At 40.2% G+C, this 20,403-nt stretch overlaps 1 protein-coding gene and 1 pseudogene across 3 annotated transcripts in view; one reads left to right on the forward strand and one right to left on the reverse strand.

The window, feature by feature from the left end:
• AKT3 (v-akt murine thymoma viral oncogene homolog 3) overlaps positions 1-20,403 on the forward strand; it is a 383,708-nt gene that overhangs the window by 219,279 nt on the left and 144,026 nt on the right. For 2 of the 3 annotated variants that reach the window (XM_006898067.1, XM_006898066.1), the window contains exons 3-4: positions 11,065-11,176; positions 14,090-14,234. In XM_006898067.1, coding sequence (XP_006898129.1) covers positions 11,065-11,176; positions 14,090-14,234 — 257 coding nt within the window. Of the gene's footprint in view, positions 1-11,064; positions 11,177-14,089; positions 14,235-18,297; positions 18,301-20,403 lie in introns of all 3 variants that reach the window. The other variant, XM_006898068.1, reaches the window with a different exon arrangement.
• Positions 4,690-5,929, reverse strand: LOC102863859 (annotated as a pseudogene).

Below are 20,403 nucleotides of genomic sequence, written 5' to 3' on the forward strand. Positions count from 1 at the left end.
GGGGAGAAGAGTGCAACAATGAATGAATGGAATTCCAAAATCTCCATAGATGTTCATTGAAATGAAAAATAAACAACCTAAATTAAAAAAAAATATTCAACAATAATATTCTACTTGGAATCTTAAAAAAAGAGCTTGCTTTATGGTAATTATGAGCCCTCTGATGGCTTAGTAGTAAGAAGTTGCACTGCCAACCCAAAGGCACGTGGCTTGAATCCCCTAGCTGCTCTGCGGGATAAAGATAAGAATCTCCTTGAATGTGATTTACAGCCTCTTCAAACCCGCTGTAAGTCAGCTGTGACTCAGTTCTGACTCGATGGTATATAACAACATGATCATAATAATTCACAGCATTGCCATTTAAGTCCAAGCTAAAGAATCCAAAACCCATTTCTATTGAGTTGATTCTGATTAAATAGGGACCTTATAGAACATTTAATTGTGCTAATGCGAAACCTATACTTGGACCAAGAGGCAGTAGTCAGAACAGAGCAGGGTAACACTGCATGGTTCCAAATTTGGAAGGGTGTACACCAGGGATGCATCCTGTCTCCATACCTTTTCAACATGTATGCAGAGCAGATTATCCGAGAGGCTGGGCTCTATGAGGAGAATTGTGGCATCAGGATTGGTGGAAGATCTATTAACCATCTGCGTTATGCAGATGACACAACCCTGCTTGCTGAAACTGAGGAGGACCTCATGCACTTGCTGCGAAGGGTCAAGGACTGCAGCCTTCAGTATGGACTGAGGCTCAATGTCAAGAAGACAAAGATTCTCACCACTGGACCAATTGGTAGTGTTAGGATGGATGGCGAAGAGATTGAGATTGTTCACAGCTTCAGTTTGCTCGGCTCCACAGTCAACACTCTTGGCACTAGCAGTCAGGAAATCAAAAAGCGTATCACGAAAAAAAAGAAAAGCGTATCACGATGGGAAAGTCTGCTGTTAGGGACCTCTCTAAAGTACTCAGGAGCAACGGTGTCTCTCTGGAGACTAAGGTGCGCCTGATACAGGCCATGGTCTTTGCAATCGCTTGTTATGCTTCAGAGAGTTGGACAATGACTAGGGAGGACAGAAGGAGAGTGGATGCTTTTGAGCTGTGGTGCTGGAGAAGGGTACTGAATGTACCATGGACTGCCAGGAAAACAAACAGATTCATCTTGGAGAGGATTAAACCAAGCTACTCCTTGGAGGCAAGGATTCTGGGGCTTCATCTGACATACTTTGGACATGTTGCCAGGAGGGACGGGTCCTTGGAGAGGGACATCATGCTTTGGAGGGTTGAGGGACAGCGCAGGAGGGAAGACCCTCTATGAGATGGATTGATTCGGTGACTGGGGTAATCGGGATGGGTGTGTCAGAGGCAGTTCAGTTGGCGCAGGATAAAGCAGGGTTTAGGGCTGTTTTGCATAGGGTCGCTATGAGTCGCAAACGACTTGACGGCACATAACAACAACAATAGAACAGATATCATTATTCCTTACAGACCAGACTGTCACATCTTTTCCCAGCTGGTGGGCTTGAAACCCTTAACCTTTTTGGTTAGCAGTTGGGCGCTTTGTCCACTACACCACCAGACCTCCACCTAATTTTATTAGAATCTGTTCCTACTATTGCTTTGTTAGGTTTTTTAAAAACTATTGAATGCTAGTAGACTTTATTTTAAAACAATAAAATCAGTATTTAAAGGGTTAAAGGGGTTGAATTAAATTGTTAAACTTCTTATTAAAATCTGAACAAATGATCTTCCCCAAAATTCTTTTTGGTCTCTTTTTTTTTTAAAACAAACAAACAAACAAAAAAAACCCAAACTGGCATGTCGTAGACCCACTAATTGATTTCAGGCTTTGCAGAATAATTTCAGCTTCAACAAACTTTGTCATCTGTGGCTGGGAATGGTGTAAAGTAAACAGAGCGTTTGCAATTCAGCTTGTGGTTGAAGTTGCTTAGGGGATTCTCAGCACCACAACCATCAGCGAATGCTAGCTGACATCCCCTCTGCAGAGGACCACATGTGCCCTGTCAGCATAGCGGGCACATCCCCGATTCCTGTGTGTTCAGTGGTTTCCAGAATAGCAGGTCGTCATCTGATTAATAACCTTTCCAATCTCTAACCCAAGTATTCACTTTCATTTAAAAACATTGAATTGGGGATCTTTGTATACCTAGAAGGAAAATACTCTTCAGAAGCAATCTTGGTGAATCTGTCAGCTGCTGTTAGCTCCAGTCAGCTGCTCATGGAGAGGTCATTTGGTGGAGTCCACCCCAGATTACTGAGAAGAACAATATAATGATCTGCTTTGCGAACACCCTGCAGGCTAAGGGCTGCTCAAGTCAGCACTCACTTGTGGTCAGCTGGCATTTGATTTTATGGCTAAAGCAGAGCCTGGTTTTGAATCTGGTGTTCTGTCTTCAGAAGGAGCCCTGGTGGTGCTGTGGCTACAGGTGCTGATTGTGGGTCTGTGGTTTTAACCCACCAGCTGCTCTGTGGGAGAAGGATGGGCAGCTTCCTCCCATTCAGATTTACCATCTCAGAAGCTGATGGGCAGGTACTATGAGTTGGAGCCAACTTGATGACAGGAATGGCAGAGTGGAGAAGAATGGGAATTTGTGCATCCACTTCTATGGGTTTTAGCCTTGGATGTCACAGGTAGTCCCTCTGTCCTTTCAGTCACTGTGAGGTGGAGTCTATTTAATGGCAAGGTTGATGGTGTTGTGTGCCCTTCAAAATGGAACCAGCCCATAGCTGACTCTCCAGTGGTTTTTCAGCAACAGTCAATCACGCAGGAGGAGCTTGCTCATCCTTTTCCCACAGAGCAGCTGGTGGATTCAAGCCACATGCCTTATGGCACTTGTTGTTAGGTGCCATTGGTTTGAGTGTAACTCATAGTGACTCTTGGAGTAGCCAGTCTGAACACTGTCCTATCCTGAGCCATACTCACAATCTCTGACACACCCATTGCCATGGTGACAGTGTCAGCCCGTCTATTGAGGATCTTTCTGTTTTTTCACCACTCGTCCACCTTCCCGAGCATGAGGTCCTTCCTGAAGGAATAACCTCTCCTCACAAAAAGCCCGAAGTATGTGAGACGAAGCTTTGTTGTCATTGCCTCTAAGGAGCATTTTGGTAGCACCTTCTACAAGTTTGTTCTTTTGACAGTCTGTGAGGATCTTCACCACTCTTCTCCAACACCACAGTTCAGACACATCAGTTCTTATTCATTATGTCATCCTTATTCATTACCCAGCTCTCAGATGCATAATAGGTGACTCAGAAGACCATGGTCTGAATCAGGCACACCTTAGTCCTCATGTTGCTAGGAGAGGCTATTCCTTGTAAAGGGACAGCGTACTTGGGAAAGTGGAGGGTCAGCAAAAACGGGGAAGACCATCAATGAAATGGATTGACATAGTGACCACAGCAATAATGAGGATGGAACAGGATAGGTCAGGGTTCAGCTCTGTTGTTCATAGAGTCTGTTGTTCATAGAGTCTGTTGGTTGTACTCAGCTCAACAGTACCTAACAGCAACAGTGGCCTAGTGAGTAAAGAATCGAGTTTCCAAACAAATGACACAATTCAAATCTATGAGCAGCTTCACAGAAGAAAGATGGGCCGTCTCCTTCATCCTGTGATAGCCTCTGAAAACCAGGTACAGGGTCAGCTGTGAGTCACTTCCAACTCCACAGCACAGAGCAGCAACAGTGCCAAATGATTTGCTTGGTACATCCGCTACCACCTGTCCTGTGGAAGCCCTGATTGCCCTTCCCGGGCCAGTTCAGAGGCTAGCTGTTGTGACAGCCTTTTGTTGGCAATCCCTAGTCACTTGGGAATAGGTCACCGAGTACTGGACCCTTTTCATTTACTTGGTTCAGTAACCTGAATCAGGGCTTCATTCAGATGCTGGCTCGACCTTCTGCCAAAACCTTGCATTTCCATCTGTACGTAATCACACTCTATGTTTTCAGAAGATACACAGGTAATTCTTATGGAGTTTATGAATATAGAAGAATCACCTGGGGATTTTGTTAAACTAGATGCTGGTTGTGTGTCCAGGGTGGTAATGGAGGTTCTTAGCAGGGACTTGGGTGTAGGCTTTCCTGTCTGGGTTCCATGGACCCTCTCAGAGACAGATGTGCTAACTCACCATCCAAGAAGCACTGGGGAGCCTCTGGCTTCCAAGACCTCACCATGTGGCCATGATAGGTTACATCTGCCATCTTAGGCGTAGTCAGCCTTGGGCCAGGTAGTCCCTCTTGGTCTGTTCAACCCCACTTGTTGGCCTCTGATGAGGTCAAACTCTTAGGGACCAGAACCAAAAGCCACATTGCTCTACACTTTGCAACTGATATTTAAAATGTTCCAGATCATTCCATTTTAATGACTTGAGTACCACTTAGCACTTTTAGCATATGCCCCGAATGTGTTCATTCTTCTATTACACTTTGAGGAGAGGATTATTTCATTTCATCTATCATTCAGGCCCCCAATGCATGCTCTTCTTTTTTCCCCCCTCAAATGATTGCTTTCCTTCCTAACTCAGTGGAAGCAGCAGTGAGGACAAGTCTGCACTTAGCCTCGTCTCAGTGCTGTGGAGTCATGGCTGACCCTCCGCTGGGGGTTTCACTTTTTTTTTTTTTACTGGAAAATAATTTTTTATTGTGACCCCTCCATCTAGTCCTGACATTAGGCACCTTCTTCTTTTGCAATGTGGTCTTTCTTAAGTGGTCCCATGAAGGCCTTCTTCTCCTCCATTGTCTGGAAGCTGCCATGGCCAAACTTGGAGGTGGTGTCAATGAACTTGAGATCAGTCTTCTCCAGAGCCCAGTGTCGATGAACTTGAGATCAATCTTCTCCAGAGCCCGGCGTTTGGTCTGCACCAGCAAAGACTTGCAGAGAGTCAGCACTCGCTTCTTGGTCCCCACCACACAGCCTTTCAGCATAACAAAGCCGTTGGTCACTTCACCATAGTGGACAAAGCCACCCAGAGGATTGATGCTCTTGTCTGAGAGAGCGTAGTCGGTGGAGGCATTGCTTTTGATCAGCTTGCCGTCCTTGATAAGGTAGCCTTGGCCAATCTTGTAGATTTTCTTGTTGATCTCTGTGCGGTGATGGTAGCCCTTCTGCCCAGCACGGGCCACAGAGAAGGCCACTCGGGCAGGATGCCAGGCCCCAATACCAGCGACCTTGCGCAGCCCTCTGTGGGTCTTGTGGGGTAGCTTCTTGGTGTGCCAGCAGCTGGTGACCCCTTTGTAACCCTTTCCCTTGGTCACTCCAGTGACATTGATCATCTCGTCCTGGCCGAACACCTGGCTCACTGGCATCTGCTGCTCCAGCTTCTCGCGAGCCCAGTCCAGCTTCTCAGCCACTGTGCCCCCATTCACCTGGATCTCCATCAGGTGAGCCTTCTTCTGACGCAAAGGAAGCAGGCACATCTGGGTGTGGGCGATGACCCGGATGACCTGGCAGTACTTCATGCTGCTGAAGTCCTTTTCTAACAGCTTCTTGCCATCCTTATCCTGCCATTTCTTGCAGTAAAAGCCTTCTTCTTAGACTTGTGCCAGTTCTTGTAGAAGCGCCATTTACATTCATCACTGATGTGCTCTGCAAAGACAGTCTTGAAGGTGCAGAGGCTGCGAGGAGTTTCCACGTAACCCACGATGCCCACAATCACCATGGGAGGCGTCTCCACAATCTTCACCGCCTCCACCACTTCCTTCTTGTTCACCTTGGACCCCGGCCTGTCCACCTCCCGCACGATGTGTGTCATGCCGGCCTTGTAGCCCAGGAAGGCCGTGAGGTACACAGGCTTGGTGGCGTCATCCTTGGGGAAGCTCTTCACCTTCCCGCGGTGCTGGCTGCTGCATTTTCGAGGCAGGAAGCCCAGGGACCCATGCCTGGGGCCCGAGAACTTCCTGTGTGACATCCTGACGTTGGTTCCCACCGGTAGAGCCGCTGGGGGTTTCTAAGATGGCGCAGCGACTATATATTGACATGGTCTCTCCCGGTACCACCTACCTACCCACATGATAAGTGCACCCTAACTGCATTTAAGCCCTTTGATTCTGTTTCCCCTCCTCTTATATCACTAAAATGTTTGTAATCATGACTAGAGTCACATCTTTAAGATAAAATTGCTTCAGAAATACTCTTTTTTCCAGCTTCATAAAAAATATGTATTTGTGAATCTGTTATTATTGTTATGTACCATTGAGCTAGAACTCAGTAGGTGACTCATAGCTGACCCTTCAGCAGGTTATCAGAAGCAGATAAAATTGGTCTGTATATTCAGAATTAGCGCAGAGATTGCCCATCTTTCTTCCATGGAGCACCTGATGGATTTGTGCTTTTGGGTTGATAGCATAATTCCTTACCACTAAGCCACCATAGAAAAGATACATTAAGTATCTCCTTTGTGTCAGATACTGTTCTAAGTGCTGCGACTGTATCAGTGATACATATATTCTAGTTTGGGACAAAACCATCAAACAAGAATTGTAAGAAATAAGTGGTATGTTAGAAGGTAGTACCATGCTATGGAAAAGAAAAGGAGAGCTGGAAAGAGGGCTTGAAGTAATGGGTTAAGAGTGCAGGTTACTTTATTAACTAGGAGTGTCTGTCTAGGCTTCAATGTGAAGGTGAGATTGGAGTTGAAGAATGTGAAGGAGTTGGCCAGGTAGATATGTGAGAGGAGAGAATGCCAGGCTGAGATAAGAGGCAGATGCACTGACCAGAGAGAGTGCAGAATTTGCTGGTGAATGCAGAGCTGCAGGTGACTGGCACATTGGGCCTGAAGTCCATTGCTGGGGAAGAAGAGTCCAGACATGCAGGAGGGTCACATATGACTCTGGAAGACCATATAAAGAATATTCCCTGTCTTCTATTCTTACTAGATTAGAGACATTGTAGAATTTTTTTGTGGTCATTTAGGAAGATTTCTGACTGTTTTATGGAGAACTGATCACAGAAGGAGGCAAGGAGAATTGTTACAAGGTTATTGCAGTCAGCACTTGAGAGACAATAGTGACTTAGTTAGGTGGTTGAAGTAGTGGGAAGTTACCAGGCCCTGGATATCTTTTCATAGTTGTTGATTACCTTCAAGTCCAGCACGACTCATAGCGACCCTATGAACAAAAGTCCTGAAGCCTGTTGACCTTTTACAAAGTTCATAGAGTTTCCAGAGGCATGATGTTTAGGAAGTGGATGCCACTTCTGCTTTCAAAGTAGAGCCAACAGAATTTCCAGAAGTGAGAAGAGAGGACTGAGAATGCTGCCAAGATTCCCCCCACCCGCCCCCTTGAGCAATTGAGAAGGTAAACTTGGTATCATCTGAGTTGGAGGTGTGCTGGGGAGAGAGTTGGGTTGTTACTCAGAGCATAGTTTCTGCAGGAACTTCAACTCGCCTCTCAACATCTCTGAGGAGAAAGAATCTGGTTTCGTGGCTGCTGGGACGGTCTAGAACTTGGCAGGTAGAAATGGAAGTAGACAGTTTCAGTGTAAAGCAGTGTCAGATACTACAGGTGTGAAACACCATGCCAGGTTTTCAATCTGGGTAAGGAAATTCTAAAAGCTATGAGAAGGAAGGACTGATTTAGGGGAAATGGTACTGAGTTTGGTTTTGGGGGTGGTGCTGACGTTCAGTCAGGTAGAAACAGCGACTATACTCATGCACTCATGCTCTCTTGAGTCCCAGTGACTCATAGCTGACCCCCCACTGGGTATCTCAGGCTGTAACTTTCATGGACGCAAACTGCTCATCTGTCTCTCTCATTGCTGCTGGTGGATTCCAGCCACCAGAGAGGTGGAACCTTTGGGTAAGCAGTGCATCTGCTTCTAGAACTTAAAAAATATATATAAGATGAAAAAAAAATCAGATTTTTATATGCGAACTGTGACGATGGCTGACGTTGTAGAAGGTGGTTAGAAAGGAAAACGCTAAATAGTAGCCTTGGCTGAAGAATCTCTTACCATGTGAACAATTAGTTCAATGTGAGTATTGCCTTTGTCTTCAAAAGGCACTGCAGTGGTAGCTGATACCTGGTAGAGATAGAGGAAAGCTAAAATGTCTCTAAGAAGAGCCTCTAGGGTGAATGTGGGATTCAGTAATTTCTGTGAAGGGAAGGTGTCAGCAGACAACACTATCTCTGTTTTCTGTTGTCATGTAATACTGCTTAGCTTTTTTTATTTTTTTATTTTTATTCATTTGTTGTACCATTTCACCCAGCAGCTCCATTAAAGAAATCAGAGCCATGACTCAAACAGATATGTGTTATTCACAATAGCATAGAATTGGAAGCAGCTCATTACCCATCAACAGACAAATGAAATAATATCAATATCCAAAAATCAGTGGGATTCATCTACAGTAACAAAGAGAGCTCAGAGAAAGAGACCAAGAAATACCATTTACAGTAGCCAAACACAAATTGGGATACTTGGAAATGAACCTAACTAGAGATCAAAAGACCTATACAAAGAAAACTACAGAGCATTTTCTGCAAGACACAATAAAAGACCTGAAAATGGGACCCTGTTCATGCATAGGACAACTCAATATTGTAAAAATCACAATCCTACCAACAGCAATCTATATGTTCAATGCAATCCCAGTAACATTCATTTTTTAAAAAAACATCAAAAGAGAAATTGTCATGTTTATTTGGAGAGGAAAGAAACCTCAAAGAAGCAAAATACTTATGAGAAAAGAAAATGAAGTGGGAGGCATAGCACTCCCTGACCTCAAAACCTTCTCCACAGAGATGGTAACCAAAACAGCATGGTACTGGTACAATGACAGCCACATAGACCAGTGGAACAGAATTGAGAACTCAGCAATAGACCCGGCTATCTATGGTCGACTGATACTCAACAAGGAAATAAAAGCTATCAAATGGAAAAATGACAACCTCGTCAACAAATGGTGTTAGCAAAATTGGACTGCTACCTGCAGAAAGCTGAAACAGTATCCACATCTCACACCATAAACAAAAATCAATTCAAAGTGGAACAGAGATCTGAGAGAAAAGCCCAAAACCATAAAAAGCTCATCAGAGACGAACTGGGATCAAGCTTAGCAGTGCCAGTCTTCAATAAAAAGAGACTGCCAAATACAGCCAGAAATGCACACAGTCTGAAGAGGATAAAATTGATGAATGGGACTGTCTTAATGTTAAATCCCTGTGTGCGTTAAAAACTTTTTACAACATTGTGAAAAGGAAACCTTCCGACTGGGAATACATTTGACAATACCATCTCAGATAAGTGTCTCATAATGAAAATTTACAGAATACTCCAGGGCATCCATGAGAAAAAGACTGATAACTCAATTATAAAATGAGCAAAATACATGGAAAGAATTTTCACAGAGGAAGATAGTCAAATGGGAAACAGACACATGAAAAAATGCTCCAGATCACTGGCAAGAAGAGAGATGCAAATCAAAATCACAACAAAATACCATCTTGCTCCAGTAACAGTGGCAAAGTTCAACAAGACAGCAAGTAATAAATGTTGGCGAGGATGTGGCAAGATATGAACGCTTATACATTGTTGGTGGGATTGTAAAGTGGAACAACTATTCTGGAAGGCAGTTTGATGCTTCCTCAAAAATGTGAACATAGACATTCCACATGACTCAGCTATTCCACTACTTGGATTATACCCTGAGAAAAATGAGAACTGAGGCACAAATGGAAACTTGTACACCAGTGTTTATAGCAGCATTATTCACCATCACAAGAACATGGGAAGAGTCCAGATGTACAATCACCATCTAATAGACTGAGAAATTATGGTACATTCACACACTGTAATACTACGCAGCATGCAGGAGCAGTGATTTTGTAAATTACTACCTAAATTGGGAGGGACTGGAGGGCATTATGCTGAGTGAACGAACTCAGTCCCATAAGAACAAAGACTGTATAAAACCATTACTGTAGAATGAGTATGAGGATCCAAGGGGGAGAGCTAGAAGCGGGACGGGGGGTAGTGGGTAGGGGGTGGTTAATCATTGGGTCGCAGAGTTTGATGGGTCAGGGGGAGGGGTGAAGGAAATGGTAAAGATGTTGTCTGAAGAACAATGTAATCAAACTTTGTAAATAAATAGTATAATAAAAAAAAACAAACACCACAAATGGATAGAAAAACTATGGCACATTGACACAATGGAATACTATGCTGCACTGAAAACCAATGAACCTGTACAACACTACACAGCATGAGTGAACCTGGAGGACATTATGCTTAGTACAACATCAGTCACAAAAGGACAGATACTGCTTAACACTGCTAAGCTTTTTTTTTTAACACTGCTAAGCTTTTAAAAAGCTCTCCTGTCTACCTAATAATAGGATCATATTTTTCTGAAAGCTTCTCTGTGCCATACTTTGTAACTCAGAAGGCCTATAATCTAAGTGGTGAAAAGAATACGTTTTTAAAATGATAGATAAAACATGATCATCTGTGCTAATAAAAATGAGTAATAGTTCAGTAATAAGTAATGAAAATATAGAGGGGGAAAGTGGCCCGCTTAGGGTTGTATTGCTATAAAGGTTTGTGGAACAAATAAGATTAGATCAGGACTTTGGAGAGTAGGTACTGTTTTGACTGTTGGTGATAGAAACTAGAGGTGGAAACCTTCCAGATCATGAGAACAGCTGGAGCAGAGGAAAGTACAGGACAGATCAAACTGTGTTTGGGGAAAACTTTGATTGAAAGTCTCATTGTATAAAGAGCATCAGCTGGAATGGGCAAGGATTTAAAACACAGTACCAAGATCAGGTTTTTGGAAACGTTGAATAGAGATCTCTAGAAAGCTGTAAACCTGCATGAAGTTTTGTTTTGGAAGGTAAGCTATATAGTTCTCAACTATGTAACTTACTGGATTAGATATAGACCGATAGAGAGGGGTTTTTTTAAATTAATTTTAATGAATATTTACAGAGATTTTGGATTTCTGTTCATTCATTGTTGTACTTTTCTCCCTGCCCATACCTCCCCCCAAGTTTGCTTTTAGTGAGAGATTATTTTTTTTTAAGAGACATTTTGTTTTCTCCCTAGAATGCCAGTTAATGAAAACAGAACGACCAAAGCCAAACACTTTTATCATCAGATGTCTCCAGTGGACCACGGTTATCGAGCGGACATTTCACGTCGACACCCCGGAGGAAAGGTGAGCATCTTATTTTCCTGTGACAAAGCAGCAGCCAGTCTCAAGATGAACTCGTACCTGATTGTGTCATGCATTGGTGGCCAAATGGAATTGGAGTTGTCCAGCACTGTAGTTTCCTAATTGGTTTTTGTTTGGATTATAATAGATGAGTAACAGGGGCTGGTGAGAAACTAAATCAATGCTGCTAGAAGAACGGTTTTAAAAAAAATTCTACTTGAGAGATTATAGAACACTTAAAATAGCAATACAGAGCATTTTAACCCATCTGCCCTTTTTTATAACTTGTAGAGTTGATTATGTTCATATTTGAAATCTGGTAAAAAATATTCCCAGTAGTGTGTCATCTTAAAGTAATTGAAAATGGCTGCACTTTGGGATTTGTTGAGAAAGATTCAGAGTTTAAGTCCACACTTAATAAGGAAATATATCAGGACTGATTAACATTAGTTATCATCAATGCTAAAATAGGGGAGAGAATGCCTCCATATTAATGGTCAGCTTACCAACTCCATCAGAACCACATTGTTGTCCGCCTGAGCCTACCCCAATCCTGTCTCGGTAACCTTTTTGTCTCGTGGCTCTGCTACAGAGTTAGAGCCAAGGACCACAATCCCCAAATCGGTACCCTGTACCTGTCTTGCCATATTTGATCCTAATTAGCAATTCTGTGAAAGAAAATGTTACTAACCTTGTTTTTCAAATGCAGAAATAGCGTGTTAAAGTGACTTGTTGAAGATCAAGGGAAAACAAACCCTTAAAACCCCCCAGAATGTGATGATGTGTTGTTTTATGAATAACTATTTGATGGTTATGTGTGATTGCTTTAGAAAAGAAAGAAAAAATTAAAAACAACTAGAAATTACACATACCTTGACATGTTGTTAGGAGGGACTAGTCCTTGGAGAGGTCATGTTTAGAAAGGTAGAGGACCAGCTTAAGAAGAAGACCCTCAATGAGATGGATTGGCACAGTGACAGTAACAGTGGGCTCAAGGGTGTCAGAGATGATGAGTAGGCTCAGGACAGGACAGGGTTTAGAGGATTGCTATGTGTCATAGTCCGCTTGATGACACCTAGCAACAAGAGAAATTACTCATGTTCTAATTTTTAGTAAAACACTGATTTGAGTTGAACACTTTAGTGTTTTCTTTTGTGTACTTCTGATCATATTCTTGAGGCCTTTTTGAGTTGTCACCCCCGCACCTTGTTCCTTTGGCCTTTGCACATTCTGAGCCTTCTGCTGTGTGTCTTCATTCAGAACTGTGGTTGACCCACTACTAAATATCCTTCAGATTGGAACTTAAAGTGCCATGGTTCTAAGCCTTATCTTATTCTTACAGACTGGCTAGGGGAGTGAGGTAGTGCCTCATTGTTTTGAGTTCTGTCTCAAAAAACAAAAATCCTGATTGATTGTTGGAGATTATAAAATTATTTCATTTTCTTTGGTTCCATAATCAACTCTCAACAGTGGCAAAACAGTCAAGAAATAAAAACATGCATTGTGCAAATCTGGTATCAAGGACCCTTTTAAGGTACTAAAGAAAAAGGATGTTTGTTTAAAGGCCAACGTATACTTAACCAAAGCCATAGTCTTTTCCATTGCTTCATATGCTTGTGAAAGTTGGACAAAAAAATAAGGAAGACGGAAGAACCGATCCCTTTGGATTATGTTTTGTTAAAAAACATTTACTATATCATGAACTATTAAAAGAACAAATATATCTGTCTTGGAAGAAGTACAGGTAGGGGGCTTCTTAGAGAAAAGAAAGTGAAACTTCATCTCCCATTATATTAGCATTTGATCAGATCTCATCTTTGAAAAATGACATCATACATGGAAAACCTAGAGGGTCAGTGAAGGAGAGAAAATTCCTGAAGGAGGTAGATTGACACAGTGATTGCAACAATGAGCTAAAACACAAAAGAGATTGTGAGGATGGCATAGAATACGGCAGAGTTTGGATTTTTTGTGCATAGGGTCTCGTTGAGTCAGAAAGTTAAAATTTTGTTGAGCAACAAACTGTGGCTATTTAAAGTAATCTGACCTGGGAAAAGTGAAAGAGTTTGACGTAAAAAAACCTTCTCTTGGACCTCTTATTGAGCCTCACCAGTGCCAGGTTTACAATGACCAAAACAGACATAAACCAAGTAAGCATTTTTGGGGATTCGTTTACTTTATAGGTATAATGCATGCAAACAGTTTAACTGTACTTCTAAAAGATTTTAAATGGATAGTTAAAGTAGTCATTAAAAAGAAAAAGAAAACAATAAAACTTGCCTCCTAATAAATGCTAACCCAAATATCAGCCCATAATGTGGTTTCTTTCAGGGTTATTGTCACTTTAGGCTGGAGATAGGAGAGGGAGAGGGAGCGAGGGAGAGAGAGTGTGTGTGTTTTGTGTGTGTGCATGCACACGCATGCATCATTATGATAAGGACTTTTGGGGCTATATTACATTTGAACTGATTGTATATTTTAGGAATGAAAATAGTTGCATAATTGTAATTTTTTTTCTCTCGGTGGGTAAAGGTTTTTGGGTGACACAAATGGTTAGCTCTTGGTTGCTGATCTAAGCATTAATGGTTTGAACTTGCTTGATGGTGCTACAGAAGAAAGACCTGGCAAACCACTCCCTTAAAAATTATCACCAATAAGGGAGTTCTGGTGTCCTAGTGGCAGGAAGCTGCACTGCAGTCTCAGAGGCACAAGTTTCAAATCCACAAGATGCTCTGCTGGAGAAGGAGGGACAGTCTCCTCCTGTACCAGTCAGATCTGATTTGACAGTGTGTGTGTACACACACACACACACACACACACACACACACTTATCACCAATAAAGCCCTGCCATGGTCAGAATCAACAGAAGAGGTTTGTTTAGGTTTATTAACAGACAGTTTTCTTTATTTCCATAGAGAAGAATGGACCGAAGCCATCCAGGCTGTTGCAGACAGACTGCAGAGGCAAGAAGAGGAGAGAATGAACTGTAGTCCCACGTCACAGATTGATAACATCGGGGAGGAAGAAATGGATGCCTCTACAACACATCATAAAAGAAAGGTAGACCCTCAAGATCACTTACTCTCCTACTCAGCGAATTATGTGTCTGGAAGAAACATGCTAAACATCTATTTGCAAAAGGATATCAGCTAATTCTCTTCCCATGTGCAACCATGAATGATACTCATCTAGGTGAATCTAAAATATCAGATTTTAACACCACATAATGGGAACATTAACTCTTTTCATTGGTCCAGTACATTCGGCACCGAGCACTGGTGGCGGTATTGCCGGGGCATGGTGACAGAGTGCTGTTATACCACCTTATGTTTGCTTTTCCCATACCATTTTTATACGATTTTAGAAACACAGACGTACAGTATTATCACAGACACTATTGAACCCTTTTTTACCCCCTTTTAAACTGATTGCTGTGCTCTTATTATTCACATTACAGTCTGCCTATTTCTCACACAAAATGTGTTGAAAACCTTTTGCTCATAACCAGTGCTTCAATATTAGTTAATTTCATTTTTTTTATTAGAATACTCTTGAAACATCATTAGAATATTATAAAATAGTGGTAGGAAGTCAGGACTTCACACACTGTCCAGGTTCAAGTTTGACTTCACCTGTCTTTATGTCTTACTTAGCCCATATCTGATTTCCATTGCTGATAATGTCATTTTCCCCCTTTACTGTTAAATTACAGAGAATAAAAAAAAAGGAAATTGGTGATCCTGATGACTTTGTTAAATTGATACATTACTGTAATTATTTTCTAACAAAGATTACTAGCTCTGGGATTTCCCTTGGGCTTATCAGTTATGGTGAAGAGCACTGTGGAAGTCTAGATTATTTCTCTTTTTATTTCTGACTGTAGATACAAAGATTCTGAAACTGACATAGCTTTCCAATCTTAATTTGCAAGAGTTAAAATTAGTTGATGTGTATATTCTTTGGTTTGCATAGTCTCTTCCTGTTAACTTGTCTTTCATAGGTTAAGCAATACTTTAGATATGTGTGAAATATGCAGTGACTGGAATGCAAAAGTTGGAAACAAAAAGAATCAGTATTTAGAAAATAGGACATTGGTGATCGTAGTGAATCAGAGCGAGAGCCCATGACCGAATTTTGTACAACCAGGTATTTATTGATTACAGATGCCTTTTTTAAAATCATAAATGTCAGTGACAAACACCTGGACCTTGCCTGATGACTATACAGCAGCAGTCAAATTTATCACATCTGTGCGAAGAGACCATAGATAGCTTAATACCATAAATCAGAACAAACTCACGGTCCAACTATGGTCCTTGTTTACTAATTTAGTTTATTACTTCCTGAGAATGGAAGAAAGGTTCAAATTTGAGTTGCAATAATGAAGAGTTCTTTGGGAAAAATATTGAATGACACAGGAAGCGTCAAAAGAGGATGGAAGGAATATACTGTGACTGCACGAAAAAAGAGTTGGTCAACACAGAACTATTTCAGAAAGTAGTATATGATCAAGAACTAGAGTTACTGAAGGAAGATCTTCAAACTGCACTGAAGACATTGGTGGGAAAAACTGAGAATCCAGAAATTCAAAGAATAGCAATTGAAGTGTTTCAGAAAGTAGATACAGCCCTAGACCTGCTCATTTTTCTGTGTCAAGAAATTTGGAAGAGAACTACCTAGCTAGCCAGCCAGATGAGATCTGTATTTGTCCGCTGAGGAAAACAAAAAACCTGAGCAAAAAAAAAAATGCAGAAATTACTGTACAATGTCATTAATACTATATACAAATAAAGTCTTGCTAAAAATAAAAAAATAAAAAGAGAAATGCAAATAAAAAGGTTTTAAAATGGCTGGAGCAGTATATTGACACAAGACTGTCAGAAAGTCAAGCTAAACTCAAAGGAGATGTTAGCCATTCATGATACCATACTCTGATACCAGTCATATGAGAAGGGATATTATTATTGCTGTGAGATGGATCTTCACCGAAAGCAAAGATCACCAGAAAAGTATGTTTATGTGTATTTTATTGACCATGCAAAGGTATTTAAATGTTTGGATCATAATAAACTATGAATAATATTGAAAGGAATTCCAGAACACTTTATTGTAGTTTAGCAGGAACCACATGGATCAAGAAGCAGTCATTTGAACAGAACAAGAGGTCACTGCATGCTTTAAAATCAGGAATGGTATATGTCATGGTAGTAACCCTTCTCCATACCTGTTCAAATCTGTATGCTGAGCAAATAAATCAGGGAGCTAGACTGTGTAGTATCAGAATTTGCAACCTAGATTATGCAGGTTACTCATCCTTGTTTCCTCAAAAGTGAAGAAGACTTGAAACACAAAGGTCAAAGAATACAGCCTTCATTATGGATTACACCCCAATATCAAGGAAAAAAGTCTCACAGCTGGACTAATAAACAAAATCATGATAATTGGGGAAAAGATTGAGATTATCAGAGATTTCATTTTCCTTGGATCCACAATTGATACTCATAGTAACACAATCAAGACATGTTTCATTGGGTAAATCTACTGTCAAGACTGTAATATTTTTTTTATTTTTAAAAACTTTTAATATTTTACTTTTTTTCTTCCTTCTCCCTCCTGTCTCCTCTCTGATAATCCTCTTAAGATTAATTATATCTGTTTTAAAATTATTTCTTAGCTTTTTGTATTGATGCTTTTATATCATAATTATCCTTTTGTGGACTGACTTGTATTTATCCTAGTTTCAGCCATGTTGTGCTGTATTTCATTAATTCTTGATATTTTTAATCACTTTTAAAAATTTTTCTCTCCTTTAATTCATTTTAATGGAAGTTTATAGAGACTTTGAATTTCCATTCATTCTTTGCCGCACACTTTCCTCCCTGCCCACCCCTCCCCCCAGTTTGCCTTTCTCTTTGTAAAGTAAAAAAAAAATAAATAAATAAAATCTTTCATTGTTATATAATACCCCTCACCAGTTCACTAAACTATGCTACTTTCATTCTGGACTGTTATCATGACAGTAATATCCAGTCATATATTCATAAACAGTTCTCTCCCTCATCTTTTTCAATGCAGTATACATTATTTATTCCCTCTTTTCTTAGTTTCCCCTCAACCATGATGTCAGTCCTGCTTTATAACAGTGACATTATGCAGTATTTGTCCTTTTGTGACTGAGATATTTCACTCAGCATAATGTCTTCCAGGGTCTCCCATTTTGTATAATATTTCATGACTTCCTTGTTTTTCAGTGCAGCATCATATTCTATTGTGTGAATATACCAGAGCTTCCCTAGCCATTCATTTGTTGATGAGCTCTTGGGTTGTTTCCAGCTATTTGCTATTGTGAACAAAGCTGCAGTAAACATGGATGTGCATATATCTGCATGGGTGACAGTTAGTTTCTTTAGTGTACATTCTCAGTAGTGGAATTGCTGGGTCAAATGGTATTTCTATTTGCAACTTTTTGAGAAAGTACCATACTGCCTTCCATAGTGATTGCACCATTTTACACTCCCACCAACAGTGAATATGGGTTCCAGTTTCTCCACAACCTTGCAGCATTTGTTGCTTGCTGTTCTTTTAAATTTTGCTATTCTTATTGGGGTGAGATGATATCTCATAGTTGTTTTGATGAGCATCTCTCTTAGAGCTAGGATTTTGAACACTTCTTCATGTTTGTTCGCCATCTGAATTGAATGTCTTTTTTGGTCAAGTGCCTTTTCATACCTGTGCCCATTTTTCAGTTGGGTTGGTTATCTTGTTGTGGTGCTCAAGTATTTTATAAATTCTATAAATTTATCTGACCTGTCATTACCAAATATTTTTTCCCAATCTGTGGCTTCCCTTTTTACCCTACTGGATGTGTATACAGATTTTATTCTTAGACAGTCCCATTCATCTATTTTATCCTCTCCTGGTTGTAGGTTTTTCAGGATTCTTGAAAGACTGTTTATGTTGTGGATTAGGGCTTCTAGAGTTCTTCCAGGCTTTTCTTTAAGGACGTTTACAGTCCTTGGTTTTAGTCCTAGGTCCTTGATCCACTTTTCGTTGGCTTTTTTGTATGGAGTGAAGTATGGATCTACTAAAACTTCCAATTTTGCCAACACCATTTGTTTAAAAGGTTGTTGTTTCCCCACTTACCTGATTTCATCTCCTTGTCAAAAATCAGTTGACCCTATTGTAGATGGGCTGATTTTTGGGTTCTCAATTCTATTCCATCGATTTATGTGTCTGTCATTGTACCGGTACCACATTGTCTTCACCATCACAGCAGTGTAGTAAGATATGAAATTAGGGAGTGAGATGCCTTCTAACCTTTTTTCTCTTTTTTAAGGAGTCCTTTGCTTATTCGGGGCCTCTTTCCAGTCCAGATGAAACTGGAGATTGCTTTTTCCACCTCGTTGAAGAAAGGAATTGGTACTTGTATTGGGATTGCATTGAACGTGTAAATTGCATTTGGTAGTATTGTCATTTTCATAATTGAGCTTTCCTATCCATGCAGGAGGGATATTCTTCCATTTCTCCAGGGTTTGGTTTTGTTGTTGTTGTTTCTTGTAGTAATGTTTTGTAATTTTCTTTGAATGGATCTTTTGTGCTTCTGGTTAGGTTTACTCCCAAATATTTAGTCTTGTGATTAGCTATTGTGAAGGGTATTGTTTTTCTTTGCTCCACTTCTGTTTTCTCTTTGTCACTGTAGAGAAATCCAGTTATTTTTTTGTATGTTGATGTTGTATTCTGCCGCTTTGCTGAATTAGTCAACTATGACCAGTAGTTTTCTTGCTGTGTTTTCTAAGTATACTATCATATCATCTGCATGTAGCAATAAATTTACCTCCTCTTTGCCAATTTGGATACCTCTTATTTCCTTCTCTTGTCTTATTACTATCACTAAGTCTTCCAATACAATATTGAATAGAACAGGTGATAGTGGGCATCCTTGCCTAGTTCCTTTTCTCAAAGGGAATGCCTTTAATCTTTCTCCATTGAGAACAGTGTTGGCTCTTGGGTTTGCATACATACTTTTTACTATGTTTAAGAAATTCTCCTCCAACCCTATTTTATTGAGTACTTTAATCAGGAAAGAGTGTTGGATTTTGGTAAAGGTCTTTTCGGAATCAATTGATAGACTATGTGGTTCTTCTTCTTTGCTTTGTTAATGTGATGAATTACACTGATTGAGGTTGAACCATCCTTGCATACATGTTATGAATCCCACTTGGTCATGGTGAATTATTGGTGTATCATTGAATTCTATTAGCCAGGATTTTATTTAGATATTGGCCTATATGGTGGTGTCTTTACTTTGCTATTAAGGATATGTTTGTTTCATAGAATGAGTGTGGGAGAATTCAGTCTTTTTCTAATTCTCAAATAGTTTATGTAGATTGGTGACAGTTGTTCTCTGAATGTTTGATAAAATTCACAGTAAAACCGTCTGGTCCAGGGCATTTTTTTAGCTGGAAATTGTTTTATTACCTTTTCAGTTTCTTCTTTTGTAGTGGGTCTGTTAAGGTGTTCAATTTCATTTTGTGTCAGTTTAGGTAGGTTTTGAATTTCTAAGTATTTGTCCATTTCTTTTGGGTTTTCTTATTTGTTTTAGTTTTTCATAATATTCGTATGTTAGCCTTTTTATTATAGTTGTTTCAGTTGTTGAGTTGCCCATTTCATATTTTATTCGGATTATTTGTATTTTTTCCTTTGTTTGTTTTGCTGGTGGTTTGTGGATTTTATTGACCTTTTCAAAGAACCAACTCCTGCTTTTGTTGATGGTTTAAATTGTTTTTGTTTTCTATTTTATTTATTTCTGCTCTTAATTTTTATAATTTCAGTTTTTTTAGAGGGTGTTGGATTTTCCTGATGTTCTTTTTCAGTTTGTTGGAGATGGTTGGGTTAGAGAGTCATTGGTCATTTTTTTCCTACCTTTTGATGTGTTTTGCCATATATTGACCTGATTACTGTTTTCACTGTTTCCCAGAGGTTTTTGTAAGTTGTGTTTTCATTGTCATTTGTTTCAATAAACTTTTTAATTCCATTTTTTTATTCCTTTTAGTACCCACTCATGTTCAAGCAAATTGTTGTCAGCTTTCAAATGTATGGTTTGGTGGGGTGTCCCCCCCCCCCACTTTATCCTCTTGTTGTTAATTTCTGATTTTGTAGCATTGTGGTCTGAGAAGATGCTTTGTATTCTTTCTATGTTTTTTTAATTTATTAATGTTTGCCTTGTGAC

Source organism: Elephantulus edwardii, unplaced genomic scaffold (genome assembly GCF_000299155.1).
Source record: "Elephantulus edwardii isolate Elephantulus edwardi_28Jun2011 unplaced genomic scaffold, EleEdw1.0 scaffold00219, whole genome shotgun sequence".
In the NCBI taxonomy this organism is placed as follows: domain Eukaryota; kingdom Metazoa; phylum Chordata; class Mammalia; order Macroscelidea; family Macroscelididae; genus Elephantulus; species Elephantulus edwardii.